The sequence below is a fragment of the Cyprinodon variegatus genome, unplaced genomic scaffold (assembly GCF_000732505.1).
Source record: "Cyprinodon variegatus isolate N-32 unplaced genomic scaffold, C_variegatus-1.0 Scaffold612, whole genome shotgun sequence".
NCBI lineage: Eukaryota > Metazoa > Chordata > Actinopteri > Cyprinodontiformes > Cyprinodontidae > Cyprinodon > Cyprinodon variegatus.
In genome coordinates this window covers 186,655-203,888 of record NW_015151065.1, presented here as the reverse complement: position 1 = coordinate 203,888, position 17,234 = coordinate 186,655, and the positions used below count along the sequence as shown (strand labels likewise).

General features: G+C 36.0%; 1 protein-coding gene across 5 annotated transcripts in view; it reads right to left on the bottom strand.

The window, feature by feature from the left end:
* The window catches only part of trps1 (trichorhinophalangeal syndrome I), a 140,814-nt gene that overhangs the window by 106,904 nt on the left and 16,676 nt on the right, over window positions 1-17,234 (bottom strand). For all 5 annotated transcript variants that reach the window (XM_015392876.1, XM_015392873.1, XM_015392877.1 and 2 more), the window contains exon 2: window positions 7,528-7,958. In XM_015392876.1, coding sequence (XP_015248362.1) covers window positions 7,528-7,540 — 13 coding nt within the window. In that variant the 5' untranslated portion in view covers window positions 7,541-7,958. The remainder of the gene's footprint in view (window positions 1-7,527; window positions 7,959-17,234) is intronic.

The window sequence follows — 17,234 nt, the reverse complement described above, 5'->3', positions numbered from 1 at the left end:
TTTACAAGTAAGTTTCAATGTATGTTTTAGGTGTAAATGAACACTATATGGGCCTAAATGAATATTTTTTCCATGTTTTGTTTTTCGAAACAATGCAACCTTAGAAGAAAATCATAAAAATTAAAACCATACATTATAACTACTGGTAGTAATTTAAAATAATTGAATTAGATTGGCTAGACAGTGACATTACTCTGTTAACCTTACAAAAAAAGCAAAACAAATCTTTTGTAGAGAGAATTATTGGTATAAATAATGTTTAAGGTAATAAAGGAACAAATTATCTGGTGGTGAACTCAGTAGTAACAGCAAACAGCAGAAAATGTTAAGATTTATTAAATGTAAAAAAAAAAATTGGGAGTTTTTAAAAGAGATTGGCAATATTGGTATGTTGGTCTACAATTTTGTAATCTTTTAAAGTTAATTAAAGGAACCTGTAGATTGCTATTAATCAATTAGGGTCATCACTGACGTGCACTTTTCTTAAGTTTTGACTCCAGAGAGGGCAACGGTGCCCTCTCTGGAGTCAAAACATGTTCTAAAGTGCCGTTTTTTTAAACTTAACTTTTTATTGCATCAAGAGGATCTTTCAATATTATAAAATACTTAATTTTTTTAAAAAGCAGCACATCATTATATTCAAGCTGTTTATTATGCCATGTGTATTAAATAGTGACTTTATAAACAAAGGAAATGTGGTTTTCTCATGCATTATAACATAGAACCCTGACACCAAGTTGGTGTCATTGTTTTAGATGATGTGATAATTTACATGTAGATTAAAGGAAATTTGAAAAAAACTGTGGTCTGTATCTAGACTCGCTCCAACTTGCAACTCACAGGAGATGGATAGAAGGAGCTGATTGCATAAACCACAGCAGCAGAGCTACAACCATCAGTTGATATCTGAATCTCAGACGACAGTGATAAAACATCCTTTCTTACTCTATCACCATTTTGCAAATCAACACTTTATTTCACCAATGCATTAAGATCTGCTACCTTTACCTGAAATTTGTAGTCTACAGCTTGTATCTTGGTCTGATTAAACTAGAATGGTTTCTCACATGTATGAGCAATTAGGAAAGTACATGTGTTTAAAATCAATGTATCTGCAACCATTACACACATTAATAATCATCACAATTACATAATTTTAGTGTAGTTTTGACAACTTTCAAGACACTGGTGAAAAACCTTCAGCTGCTCCATCGACACAGTCTGAAGCAACCAGAGCTTAACTCACTCAACCCAACAGAAATGGTGTTAAACTTTCGATATTATTGTTGCCACAAGAAAAATACAAAAATAAGGCAGTAGAATTCGAAGCTATTTTTATCCATTCCTAAATATTATTTTTTTTTAAACTGCATGGCAGCAGCCCTAGTGATGATCACTTCAACAGAAAGCATGGTATATCATCTGTTAACACAGCTTATATTTAAAGGAAACACTGAGTAAACATCTGCCTTATGTAAGTTGCTTTGAGGTTTTTCTTTCAATTCTAAGGTTTGTGTTCCCCTTTTTTCCATCGGTGGTCCCTTGCTACTGGAAAAACAGTCAAATAAGCCTGGCGAGACATGACAAACTGACTCTAGTTACATTTGGCTTTGGTTAGCAAATAAATGTGAGCAAACTACAAATTGTAAGTATCTTTCGGCTCCCAGCTACGTGTTTTTTTTACTTTGGCAGGTTGTTCTGCTGCTGCCAGACTGCCTGGATGCTGTACCTGGTTGCACTACAGTCCCAGTTGTCTGGTGCTATTGCTGCCAGGTTCTGGCCCTTTTTAATTAACTGTTTAGGAACTCTAAAGCGTATTATATGCAACAAAACTCAAAAAATGGATCTCACCATACTTCAGCTTGAACCTTTACAGTGATCTACAGAGATATAGGTAGGAGTTTCCTATACTGATACAGAATAAATCCACAAACAGTGCATGCAGGGAAATATTTAAATATAACAAAACATTCCCTTTCAGCTAAAAGTAAAAGAAAAACAATCTCATTACACTTTTTTGTCAGTATAAGCAGTCACAGTCAGGCTGACTTTGCAGTAGTTTTCTAACTCGCACAAGGCAAAAACTGCAGAGTGATTTTTCCTCCCAGTCACACCAGGAGCAGCACGCAGCTGTATACATCACCGGCATATGGATTAAATAAATGCAGTCTGTGCAGAGCTTGTTAACACTTGCTCTCTTGGCTACAGCACAAGTTTTTGGGCAAACCAAACAAAAATAAGAGCACACACCCAAATGTGTGCACACCCAGACAAGAGTGTACATGAAAGCTGTATGTATGTTTGCAAACAGAGACACGGAGATCACACCAAAAAGCTATTTTATAACAAAGAAGTAGATGTAAAAGTAGCAAGGAAGAGGCTGCACATGTAGATCAGCTCATTTCTGTTCGTTCATTTCAAGGTTTCTTCTTTCCTGAATAGAAGAAACTATGAGATAAAAGATTAGAAGACCAGCCTTGCGTTTTTGGCTTCAAGCAAATATATTTTGAAGCAATTATTTTCTGAGAGCAACAACAGATCACCTTCCCCCTCAACTTGGAAAAACTTTTATTAACAGGTTAATAAACAACTCAGTGTTGCCTTTTAAAATGGAGGGAACATCCAATTAATTTACAGACAAGATTTTTAGCCTTCATTTAAAATAAATAAACATGATGCTGCAACAAGGAGGTAAACAGTTTTAAAACTAAATACCAGAATCTGCACACATTTTCAATTTTGAGACATAGAATTCTAGGTTTTTACAACATTCTGTACATTTGAATACATAATATAGTGTGATGCCGGCCATTTTCTATCTTTCTCTGCAATCTGGACTAACATTTTACTTAAAGGTATAGTACACCCAAAACATGATTAGCCTTCATTTTCTACTCACCCCCATGCTGAACAACACTCTGGAGTACTTTTTTGATATCTCAAATGCATCTGGAGATCTGGGAGGCTTCTTGCTGTCTGCTGACATTCAAATAATGGAGGTCTACGGTGCCCGAGACAGAAAGGTCCATAAAAGTCCACAAAAAATGTGTCAATATTCCTCCATACTGCTCGTCCAATGTATTCCAAGTGTCCTGAGTGGGTAGCATCCAGAATTTACTCGAAACGAAGTCATTTAGAATGTTTTTAGAGCATAAACAGTAGTGTATAGGATTTCCTGAAAGCGCGCGCCAGCGCGTTCAGGACGCTACGGAAGCCGGCAGACCAAACCAGATGAAAGTGCGCATTCAGCGTCTGCTCTGCCGATAATGCAAGCGTAGAAGAAGAAATGTCCTGTTTACCTGTGCAAAGAAAGAAACAACGAAAGAAAAATGTCTGAGGACTTCAGTGTTGAGGAAGAGCATGAGTTCTTTGCCGAGCTGAATGCGCACTTTCATCTGGCTTGGTCTGCCGCGGTTTCCGTAGACTCGTGAACGCGCTTTTAGGAAATACTATACACTACTGTTTATGCTCTAAAAACATTCTAAATGTCTTCGTTTCAAGTAAATTCTGGATGCTACCCACTCAGGACACTTGGAATACATTGGACGAGCAGTATGGAGGAATATTGACACGTTTTGTGGACTTTTATGGACCTTTCTGCCTCGGGCACCACAGACCTCCATTATTTGAATGTCAGCAGACAGCAAGAAGCCTCCCAGATCTCCAGATGCATTTGAGATATCAAAAAAGTACTCCAGAGTGTTGTTCAGCATGGGGGTGAGTAGAAAATGAAGGCTAATCATGTTTTGGGTGTACTATTCCTTTAAAGCACTTGCACTTATAAGGTCTTGACTAATGCATTTATAGAAAAACGTTAAAAATAAGCCAAAAGTCAGCTCTTTAATGCTTGATAAGTCAACTTTTACTGGCTATTAGATGATATGAAAAGTCACACTAGCTCATACTGGTTGAATCAAAAACCCTCTGTTGTAAAGAAAGAATGTGACATCATCACATATCATCTCAGGTCAATCCAAGCACACTGAGACAGCAGATTAAACACACATATGCCACTCTAATCTCTAATCTGATTGATTCTGTGTCCTTTAAACGAGTGGATCCCTAACAAACTAATAAATGAAGCCTTTCACTTACATGCTGGGTGGTGAAACCCCCCCATTATAAATCTTTGTCTGGATAATTAATAGCTGGTAGTTGGATTGAATCAGAGCTATTTGTTGTTTTGGATTATGAAAAACAGAAAGATGGGGTTTACTGTGTTGCATGTGGTCATGCCTTCATGTGCCTTTTGTACGAGCTGGCGAGCGGTCACGGCTTTGTCTCTGGGGAACCGCACACAGTGATATGCTGACAGCAAAAAAGGTGGTTGTGGGAAAACAAAAAGTGATATCTCCTGCTGCAAAGCTGCAAAGAGATGAGATCATCCAGCACACAATGAGCTATCCTCTGACATATTTTGTGCAAATAGGTCAACAGGTAGCTGACGTTTAAAGGCTGACATCTTGACTTCAGGCTCTGAAGGGAATGTACTTCATAAAAAAAGGGTGGGGGGTGAGGGGGCAATTTAAAGAACAAAGTTTCTTTTACACCACAGAAACAAACAGCTTTGTGAGCAGAAAGACAGTCAACTGCTTTGTGGGAATGATAAAATTATCTCTGTTCAACATTCCAAGTTTTGGGCAAGTCTTAAAAAAAATAGGCATATCAAAGAGCATTAAATACCACAACAAAAACACATACAAATTTTCATTTTGCTATATATAGTGAGGACCACGACTTCCATTCAGTGACTTTAAACTCTTAAGTCTAACCTTAAACTAAACTCACTTCACACCTCATCATAAGCCTTAAATGTCCTAATTTTATAACAACCGGACCTCATTTTGCACGTAAACTAAGAAAACTGGTTCACACTCAGATGGACAAACAAGAACACACACACACACACAAAAGATTGCATCCTTGAACATCTGCATATAGAGTCCACATCTGAAGGAATGCATATTCACATGCAGGGACATAGTTGGACACACATAATCAAAACCACGTCTAAAAGCATCAAGCGGCTCAAAGCAATCCGCCCTACTGAAAAACATCACCAAGCAAAGCCACTGTACCACATAATGAAAAACATACAAGCACTAACTCTATCATAGACCCACATATGCTTTCACTCAGGGGCGCAAAATAGTCACCGCGTTTACTCAAACTTTAAACACCAATAATTTATCATGACATTAATTCAAAAGACGATCCCCTCAACTCACAAAAGTTTGATTCCGACTGTTTAAAAAAAAAACAACAACAACAGAGGACAAATGATCAAACGATCCCCGGAACGTATTTCTGTGCAGTTAATGGATCATTTTTCCAAACTAAAAGTGCCGTGTCATCTCCCCAGCAGTTCTTGTTTTCATTTAGGAAGAATTTATTAGACTGTTTGTTTCAAAAGAATTTGAGTTAAACTGGAAAAGATTTCCTAATAACAACGAGTTCAAGTTTTTCGATGTTAATAAAGATTAAAGGATTATTTTTCATGCTGATACCCAGTTTTGGTAGTGCCTAAGGCCTGACCTGTCTAATCCATTTCTTTTTCCATTGTTTTGAGATAATTAAATGACTCTAACACATAAAAAAAAGTGTTACAGGTTGTTGGAGTTAATGGTTCTACATCCAAAATCAAAATCAAATGAACCAATTCCCCTTTTAAGCATAAAAGTACATGACCCTAACCTTTGTCTGATCTTTGGTAAAACTCCAAACGTTTATTAAAGTAAATAATGTTGGTTAATGAACTCATGGACCAAATATGGCAGAACACATTGGCTTTTAATGCATCTGCAGGACAGAATAAAAAACAAAACTGCTTTTAAAGTCTCTAACCTGATATTTAATATCTTCATTGAGACCAAAGTAGAACCTAAGTCAACCCATTGTGTGTGTGCACAAACTTTATGAGTAAAGCTGATTCTGAGGTGACAAGAACTATTAATTAGAACTGAATAAAAGGATTTCATTTGATTTATTTTGAATTCTGTCTAATAAGCCGGCATTTTTAAAAAAAATTTATCATCTCAAATACAGCTTAATAAATTAATATTTGTAAAATAATAATAACAATAATATAATTTTATAATCATTTTTTTCTAAGAAAATGTTAAACTGTTAATAATGGATAGAAATAGAATAATAAGGAGTAAAATACTTTTAAAGGACAAAAACAATGAAATTTAAGACAAACAATTGAGATGTACAAGATAGGCTGAACTAGTGAGTCTTTAATTTAGCTTTAATAATCTTCATAGAACGTGTTTGGTTAATATCTTCATCCAGAAGGATGGGGGACTAAAGAAAAAAGTTAATGCCCTAGAAGTTGATCTTCTAGCTTTAGTAATCTTATGAGGACCAGTGAAATCGGAGAGGTAACATACACGTGTAAGAGCTCAGAGGAATTAGAAGGTGTTAGACCATTAAAAGTCTTATAGGTGAACATCAAAACCTTTGAAAAAGTATGCAAAAGCACTACATAGAAACGTGGACAGGCCCATTAATCGATGACTCACAAAAATGAAGGTTTGCTATATAAGAAATTTAAAAAAAAAATGTACAAAAGGATTTGCAGAAGCTGCAAATGCAACTATAATTACCATACTCCTCTCCACAAACCACTGGAGAGGAGTATGTGATCACACATACATAATAACCTCCACTGTATGCATTTGCATTTCCTGTAGTATAACAGCTTGCAAAGGTGTCAGTGCATTCTTCCCTGCATGCCTAAAAAAAGTCAACAATTCAAACATGTAAGGCTGTTTAAATTAAAATAAGGTGTCCTTATATAGCACAAAGGTTACACATTATCATCATGAAGGGCTTACAATCACCAATAATTATCAAACAGATTGAGTCTATATCACGCCACTTAACCATTACTTACATATTTGGCACTGGCCAACCAGTTGATAAAGCTATTCCCTCTAATTTTCACTGTGAGGAACTAATGAGCTCTGCTAATGGGGTTTACTGAACTGGAATGCACCAGAACAGATTTGATGGAGGAGCAGCTAATGTCTGGCTATGAGTCACTAGTTCTGCCATATAATGTCAGACTTTCTGCAACATTTCATGAATGTGATCTCTAATCTACTAAGCAGTAGAAAAACAGATTCCCCCATTACGTACAAATGTTAATACTGAAACCCAGCACATGTAACGTTTAGAGGCAATGCACAGACACTTCCTTCAAAGGTATGAGTATGACAGGTGTGTCATCGTGCTTTGCTGCTCAGCATAAAAACATAAAGCTTCATGCTGTGAACTGTCATCTAAACTCACTAGAAGGAAGCCATGCTAATCCACAAAACGTTTAAGCTCTAAGAAGCAGACATGTCCATCAAAACTTAAGCTTCTTTGATATTATAGAAATATTAAAACATTTTTCCCTTTGGATAGAAAAAAAAATGAGTTTAATAAATTTGTACTTTTGTATTAAAACAGAGCTTTGCATTATTTTGTAACCAGGACATTAAAAAAGACATTTGACAGTTAAAAATAAACAAGTTATACCTGCGCTGTTCATCAGGTTATGAAAGCATCATTGCCGACTCCTGGCTTTGGCTTCAGTTTTGCTCTATGAGTTCGATTCCCCCGCTCGGTCCAGTAGCACGGCTCGCCTGCAGTTCCTCTCTTACTCCAAATGGAAGCAATGAAAAGCAGACACCGGGTTTACTAGTAGCCCTCCATCTCTTTAGGTCCACGTGAGTCCTTACAGGTCCTTGATTGTCAGAGTAGAGAAGGTTAAGCTTCTTTGTCTTGTGTTTAGAAAGATCCTCTACTGGGAGACACATCAGCTACGTTTGGTCCAGAGCTGCATCACCTCTTCTGCTTAACTACATGTCATGGTAGCTTCTGTTCAGCTCAAGTCTGGGTGACAAATGCTGCTCTGCTATCCTGTCATCTTATTATTTTAGGTCTTCAATCACTGCTGCCACTTTAACCTGGAAAGTTAAAGAAAAAAAGAAAACATCTTAGTAAAAATTTGACAATTTAAAATAGAGGTTATGGCCTGTCATTTATTTCAGTGCAAACATTTAATATTAAAGCAGTCTAAGCCCAGAAACTATTACCTTTAGCTAATACAGAAATGTATTAGCTAAATGTGAATTTACTTAAACGTAGTTGTGTGAATGTATTGGAAATGTTCCAGCAAATACCCCAATTATAGCTCAATCAGTTCAAGTACTGAAAAGAAAAAACAGTCAGAGCATACAGAGCGGTGCAGATAAATGATGGGGGACAAAACAAACAGCCTGTATCAACATTTAGGCGCAACTGAATCCAGCGTCTCACTTTCTCTAAAGTATTACTGACTCCATTTCAATATTGATTGCTCCATGAGTCCGAACGAGGCGGTCATTAATGAGTAATTTCCAGGGATTTCCATATCAAATTTCCAGTGGCCATGACCACTGACAATTACATTTCCTTTATTCTGTAATTCTAGCATTAAAAACACACACTCTTCTCGGCTCACCCCTTTTGTTGCCCCAACCACACAAATCACCCCCACCCTCCCTGCTTGTACCACGGCTCTCAGAGTCGTACAAGCAGTTTTAAAATAAAAACTCTTTACTCATTCTGCTTCTTTTTACTGTTAAAATAAAACCCACTACCAGCTAAAGGCATGTTTTAAAGTCTCTATACTCCATTTAATGATTAAACGATTACTAAATTAGTTGATGTTTTTTTCAATAATTGATTAATCACCATTAATCCGATTAATTGTTGCAGACCGAGTAGAAAGCATGTTACTGGTAAGGCAACAGCTGGTTGTGCAGCTTAAAGTTACAGTCAGGGTAGAAGAACTGAGCCCAGCCGTTAAATAAAAGGAGAGCGAAAGCTTGTCACCACCTAGACATAGACCTAGACATATCCTGTGACGTTATGGGACGTGTGAATTGATTCATTTTTTTCTGACTGAGCTCATTTTTGCTGAGATAAAGGTTTGGTTCATGCTAGAAAAAGTTACTGGGGTTGTAAAGGTTTGTTGTGCCTCAGTAAAATAAAATTGGCTGGGATCTGTTTTGTTTTTAGAAGTGCAAAATAAATATGGGTTTTATTAAAAAAAAAAAAAGAACACTGTGAAGACTAGAGCATCGTTGAGACATGGTGGAGAAATTTTAATAGAATGATTTTTTTTTAAAAAGAACTCATTGTAAATTGTTGCATAAAATTATAAGTTTTAAAAGTTAGCTTTTTAAGAATCAACCGTTCACCATTAATCTGTATTTTCTTAATAAATCCTGAGTTATTTGTGAACATAATCTTTGAGGCTTGTTTGTCTTCTTTTATATATGGAGGTTAATCATGAAAAAGAAACTAAGGAAAAAAAAACTATTTTGATGAAAAATCTGTCCTTTTTTTTTTTTTTTACAATTATTTCTAAAATATTATTTTGTATGATTGTTTTTGACTTACTTGGCATCTTTTTTTAGGCATTTATATTTATTATATCAATTTCAGAAATATATAGTATCAACTGATACTAAGACACATATTGAGATAGAAGTTTTAGTCATATTGTCCAGCCCTACTCTGGGTGTGTGTTTACAATAGTATTCTGCTGGAAGAACCAGTCTCAAGTCTTAAGCTATAGCTGAACGTTTTCTTTCAACATCCCATGATGCTGCCACGAACTTGAATTCTAGGAATAGTCTGTTGGGCTGACCTCATCTAAGTAAAGAACCTTTCTGTAACCCTTTACTGTATGCACATTTAATTATGTCTAAATAAAGAATTCTCCCACCTGAGCTGTGCAGCTCCTCTTTGCTGCTTCTTGATGAATGACAATTGTCCAGGGGGGTTCACAATTGTGCAATACTCTTTCCACTTTCAAAGTGCAAGTATTTTAACACTGTTTATATCTAACACTTGTCTGAATTTGTGATTAAATCTCCCCTAAACCTGTCTGCTGTTTTCCTTGATCTTCAGTTCAGTAAATTTACCTAACAAACTAGGGATGCACGATATAATCGCCCTTCTATCGGTATCGGCCTGTATCGGCCTTAAAACTGAATATCGGACATCTGCCACCCCACCGATATTTAACCCGATATTTGATCAGCTTCTGAGTTTCTAAAGTCTAAAAAAAAATAAAATAAAATACTACTTCTTCTTCTTCCTCAAAAACTTCTTTTTTACAGACTTAAAAACTTCTAAAGACAAGGGAAAAAATATTGATACATTAAAATATCACAATATCTTCATATGCTGATATATTGCCATTTAAAAACACCATATCAATCTCTTTTACTAATGAAATATTGCTATATGTCATCGTTATGCTACGAAATCCCCCGAAAATCCACAAAATTTTGCCATATTTTTATATGTTGATATATTGACGCGGTATCGATCTATTTTACTAACAAAATCTCACAGGAATTTGCAAAATATCACGAGAGTTTGTAACAGAACGATGAAATTTCACGAGATTTTGAAAGTAAAATAGATCGATACCGCGTTTTTAAAAATCTATTTGATATCAGCATATTAAAATATACTTGAGTATATTATTTTTCAAAGTGTCAGAAATGGATAACAAAACTGCTATTTTCAATGACTACTTATTTTTGTCCAGCTTTAACATCGGTATCGGTATCGGTTATCGGCTACATGAGTTTTAAAATATCAGATATCGGCCAAAATCCCAATATCGTGCATCCCTATAACAAACCTCTGAGACCTTCACATAGCAGCAGCACTGGGTTTTATTCAGGGATATTGCAGGAAAGAAACCATGTATCATTTCCCTTCTGTTTCACCATTTGTGCTACTCTGGGTTGGTTTACCGCATAAAAGTAAAAAGAAAAACATTCAAATTTCTGGTTGTAAAGTGTGATAAATGTGCTCTGCAGTGTACAACATATCAACGGTGGGTTAGACAAGTTTCTAAACATACACACAGCAGAGTTAAAGAGAGTCGTCCATTGTTTGAAACTCGCTACACATGCATTATGCAACGTAGGATATGAAAGGGATGAAAATGGATAGTGTTCTCATCCCAGACTCCCCACTCAGAGGTTTACCTTTGCTCCTGACCACTTCCACATGCAGCTCTAACTTTGTTTGCACCACAAATAGAAATACACACCAGGAACAGCCTGTTTTTATATGGAAAAAAAAAATGGAAATCTAACCATTATGACTCACATATGAAATTATGAGTCATTTTAGACTCTCCCATCCTAAAACAGTCATATTCTGTAAAAAGGATGAAAACAAAAAACATGTTTTTCTGATTAATAAAATGTCCATATATGTCCTTCCTGCTTTAATAACACACTGTACAATATTCTAAACAAATCACACATCAGCTTATAAATCCCAAATTACTGCCACAAAGGATTATATTCTGATGATTTCTCTAGGCTATAATATCCTGACTCTGAAGCAATACACACACACCAACACACATGCTTCCTGTTGTCTCAAGTCTGACCACATAATAGTATTAGCTATTAGAGCTGCGAGAAAGTACGAATGTTTTTTTAAGCTGTGAGGGAAAGCAGAGAGAGAGAGAGAGGAAAACAGGGAAGCTACTTACTGATTAGTAGAACAACAGGAAAAGAAAGGAGAAAGAAAAGGTTGAAAGGAGTGAGCGTAACTAAATATTTTTCCTTCTGGAGCTCTGACTCAGTTCAGCTCCTGCTTAGTCATTTAACTTAATCACAGTCATCCGTTGCCTCGCTGCTTTTTATTCTGCATTGTGTGTTCTCTTTATTTCTCCACAAAGACTTATCTCACTTTTTTCATCCTAAACTACTTTAACGTCGCTCCTTGTGTAACTCCAGCTTCTCTGTCTCAGTTTTCCACTTAAGCCGTCAGTCCTATCAATCCGTCAGCAGAGCTCCCTGTCATTTTTAAATGCTTCTTCTGTCTGCTTTTCCAACTGTCACTGTGGCTAAGACCCCCACCCATACCCCCCCAGAAGCCACAATCACCACCTCCTGCCCCCCCCGAGAAGACCGTGTGTGGTCCAGTCTGACTATAGAACATTACATTGTTCCAGACAGGTTGGACTGCGCCACTAGCCAGCAGACGGTGGGAGGCGGGGTGGAAGGTGGAGAGCGGGGGTTCCTAGGGAATGTTTGTTTTTCTGTTTCCAATTTGGTCCAGCCCAAGGAACTCCACACTCCGCTCCGTCTCAAACACACCATTCATGACGGCCTGACGTACATGATTACACACAAACACTCGCTCGGTGAGCCTCAGCTCGCCCACCACACACACACAGATGTGTACATGTGCACATACCCACACATGGTAAGCTACTTCGCTGCCCATGAAATGCACATACGTACATCAGCGCTGAGATTTATGCACACATGGCTTCATTCCCAATCATTTTAACCATGAAACATAAGCCCTTTAATTTATCTTTGTTCTCATCTTATATTGTTTTCTGATTTGTTATTGCTAATGCCATTTCAAATGACATGGTGGTCAAAATAATTATGCCTGCTTTTTCCTACGTCTTTCCAAACACACCACGATTTTTGGGAAAAAGATCATCTCTGAAAGGCCTTTTTGATGTGTTTTGCTGAGTTTTTAGATGTTATATAGACAAAGTTTAAGCTCCATGTTCCTCCAATTAAAACACAGAGGGCATATTGTTTTATGCTGAACTGCTCCATCTGAAACAGATTATTTTAGCAATTTCTTTGTTTGGGATTTTCTTTATTTTCTCTGTTTATCGGGTTTACTGGAAAGGAAGGAGCATAGATCAGATCTAAATGTTAAAAGAGATGTGTTGGCAGCACAGATGTATTTACAACAAAAGTTAATTGATGAGAGGAATCAACAGATCTTTTTTTTTCCATGCACCTGCTTTTGAACTACAACAGTACTCCTCATTCCTGCAATTGTTATCTTGCCAGAGGAAGGGGACAATTTTAGGCAGAGACGCACATGGAAATCAACATTCAGTTAATTTTAAATGTAACTAGTCTGAACAGAAACCAGCAGGCATCTTTTTCTGCACCATACCAAATAAATCTGTTATAATAAGAACTATTTATTTATTTGAAATGCAGTTTATATTTTGAATTCTCAAAGTTCTACAGAATAAAATGGGAAAAAACTACATCAACAAAGCATTTTGTCAAGAAAGGAGGAAACCTTTGGAAAGGGCAGTTTTTACAGATGCTGATGCAAACACACTAATTCCTTTAAACCGTTTTAAAATAAAAACTCTTTACTCCTTCTGCTTCTTTTTTATTGTTATAGCAAAACCCTGTTTTACACCAACCTTTCCCTCTCGCATGAAGGAAAGATTTACCTCCACTTTTAATGCATAAAATCAAGGGCCAATCAGAGAGGAAGGTATTCTGAATGCTTCCAACAAATGTGTGAATGTAATTTTGTTTAGATAAATGAATGTAACCTTGTAAGGTTGTTTTATTTATTTGTACATGCAGTGCCAAGAGTTGGAATGACTGGACTGAGGTTAAAAAAAAACATTGATTGGTTGGTGTGAGGGTGTTGTAGTTTATTAGTAGCAAAATCTAAAGATAATATAGAGTTAAGTTCACAAAGAACAGATAGAGAGCTCACTCTCATTTCCATTGCAAAATAAATCTAAGATTAGAAAAACAATATTGCTGGTAAATCAATAGTCTAATATAGCCTCATTTAAAATGTGACCAATGAGTCTTTAGTCAACTCTCAGGATATGCAAGTCTTTTTCCCTGCCCTTTCTCAATGTCTTTCCCCAAATTAACTATTTGCATCTAAATTCAAATGATAGATGAATAGTATTATAATATTTTACAGCTAACAGAAAGAATCTTGGTTTCCAAGTGGGGATCTGATTGGTATTTGGCTCCTGTTTATTCTAAATGTTGTGGATTTAATCTGTTTGAAAACCAGAACGTTCTACTGCACAAAGCATGATACAATTACTCTTGCCAAGATTTTTCAAACCTTTTAAAAATGAACAATTTTTAAGATTGGTTAAATCTTCCATCATACATGTAAATTTAATTTATCTGGGACTTTATTAGCCATTTACAACAAGGATTCAAGTTTCTCTGGCTTTTTAGAGCAAATTTATTTTGAACCTGTTGATTGCTAAGCAGTGCAGGGCTACTACACTCCTAAAGCTGACAAAAAAAATCTAAATTTGGAATTTCTTTAAAAATGCAGTTAAGGAAAAACTGAACAGACCTGATCTGAAAAGTAAAATAGTTCCAATCATCCCTCCAAAGAAGGTAACACTGTGTTAAAGAAGAGTGGATCTTTTTAAATAGCCTACTGCAGGCTGGCTACCTGATCAGGAAGCCTAATTGATTAACTATATGTGCCCATTAGACTATCGAGGTCAAAGAGGTACATTATTCTGTGATACAAGCATGTTTACTAGAAAACAAATACATTTATTGCATGTTTGTTTTACATTCTATTTATTACATTATTTCTATTAAAGTCATTGTGTTTTCCAGAAATACTAAAAACTTTGCTTGGTTCTTTAATAAAAGCAATTAGCACACATTTATATGGTGCTATATGTACATTTAATGACAAGGTTCTCATACTATAATAATATCCTGATTTCAGTCTTTGTTTAGAGGCTCTTTTTAAACAGAGCAAAGAAAATAAATGAATAAAAAAAATAATATTTTGCATCTTATATTAACATCTTCTGTTTTTCAATACCTCACAAAGGGGGGTAAGGATAGATGCTTTACATACAAATCTGAAGAAGCCAACTATATGGAAATCTGCCTCAATACCTGTTCATCAAAAAGTCTTTTGATACTTACAAAACTAACCAAAACTTCCAAATTACAGCTGCCCTGCCATCTTTGATATATATCTGTCCGAACAAGTGAAAACTCAATTAAATAAATTTTCTGTCAGACAGATTGATGGAGGAGGACAACAGTGAAGCAATAGGGTTTTACCTCTATAATAGAAAACACTAACGGTTCCCAGAGGAGGACATGTCAGAAAAAATGGACCCTGCTGAGAGCATTTGAAGAATAGCTGACATGAAATGCTGATGTCCATGTCAAAACCATTTATGGCTCGCTGTCATGCAAAACGTGCAGAATAATTCCAATTCCTAATAGGTCTGTTTCTGTTATAAAATCAAAGTACTCTAAAACATGCATCAGGCGCTCAAACAACGGATACCACAGAGGGATATCAGCTGTTTTCATCTGACACGTGAGCAAATTGTATTTTTTGATGCAAAATAGTTTTTTTTTTCACTGTGAAGCTTAAAAAATCTTTTTTAGACTGTGACCTAGCTTTACGATTGATAGCAGAATTGCCTATTAGTAAACTAGGTGTCAACCTGATATTATTCTGACTAAATCAACCAAAGAAAATAACCACAGCATACACAATTTTCTTTTAGGAACATTTCTGTCAACACATCATTTTTAAAACTGGCTTTTCAATAAGCTGCCCCATCAGGTAAAAATCCACTCACAGAGATAAACAATCAATCAAATGAAAACTCCCTAATCGTGTTTGTAATGAGGAGCGAAAGCATTGTATCACTGCTCATTGCTTGAACTTGATCAACCAGATCTTTGAGCTGCTTCAGTGAAGCTGAGGGAGTGGTCTCTATTCACTGCTGCATGCCACGCCCTAAGCTTTTAAGTGTTCTGACAGTGAGACACGTGCAAGTCACAGAAACGCTCACATTTTCCCATATTATGTTTCTTCCAAGTACCGCAAAATGCATAGTACGAGTTTGTTTGTTTTTCGGTTTGCTGTGACTACAGGAACTGTTTTGGAATGCTTTCTTGTTAAAACAAAGACACGTCAACATGTCTTTTCATAATAATTTAAAAGACAATTATTTCACAAAGGGAGAGGTGTCAAGAAGAGAGAAAAATGAAGAGTTTTTTTTTTTAGTTTGAACACAAATAAATACTAGTAAATCATCATTGGATGTATAGCTTGGTCAGGTTTGCAAAAGGCATCTTGATTTTCTTTGAGATTGTCTGGATGATATTCTCTGGACTAGTGAGACAGAAATATAACTTTTTAACCAATTACATCTGAAGGTAAAACTACAAAATATTTAAAGAAAGTTGTTAAACCAATAGTTATACATGCTGGTAGAGTGACAGTCTGATTCTTTAATTTAGCAAAGCTTTGGCTATCTGCTTTTGGTCATATTCTCAAACATAATAGTGCACCTTTAAAAAGCTTGAGGCGTTCTAAGAAAAAAAAACATTTTGAGTGATTTGTCCAATTAATTTGCTGAACTTAGTTGAAATGTTGTGGCATTATGTTAAATGGAATTCCTACACCTTAATGTACCCCGTATATAGGTTAATTAAAAAAATCAGCAAAGAGGAATGAGCCATGATGCGTTCACAGTTATTAAAGAAATTAATTGCAAGTAATGAAAAAAAAATCTGAAATATTCAACTGTGCCAAAATAAAATATGCTCCTTTTCACACACAGTGGATTCCACAGGAATATAATTCAGTCCATTTATGTACATTCAATAGTGTATATGAAACATTAACAAACTGCCAAGAACATTCCTTATGTTTCTTTCAAAAATATTCTAATATAAAAGAATAAGAAGGTTTATTATGTAAAAAAACAGGTCTATGCACAAAGCCCTGTGGTACTCCTTGGCTAATTCTGATGGGTAAGCAAGACTAATTATTTACATGAGATTTTGTGGGACAAGTCGACTTAATATTAAAATCCAAGCCTTTGTATGGTTAAAAATAAACACTTCTAAAACGTTTTTCTCCTTTGCTGTTAAATATTTGCTGCTAGAAAAACTTTAAGTAGGGATTAAAAAATAAACTTGCTGTCACATTCACTGACATGAAAAATTTTTCTTTTGAGAATGGTATTCACCAAAATAGGCTGCACACACGAGAACATTAATCAGAGTCTTACAGTTGGGACCCACGAAAAGGGGGGTTTTGACATCGTTGGGCAAAAGTCGCTGCTAAACTCCAGAAGAGAGTGGAAGGCAATAAGCAACTGATGGCAGCCGCTGTGGCTACTAAAGGAGACCGACTTATCAACCACAGTCAAAGGAGTAGCCACTTTTGCCTCATGAACAGTGTTAATATCCTGCCCTGATGTACGATAGCAGCAGGGAACCAAAAGCTGCATAAATCAACTGTTGACTGTTGATTCTGACCTTGCGCTACACAGCTATGGCTCTCATACATCAAAAATAATGGAGAACAAACTCTGCTTCAGTGGTGGTTGTAGGCGTAATGGA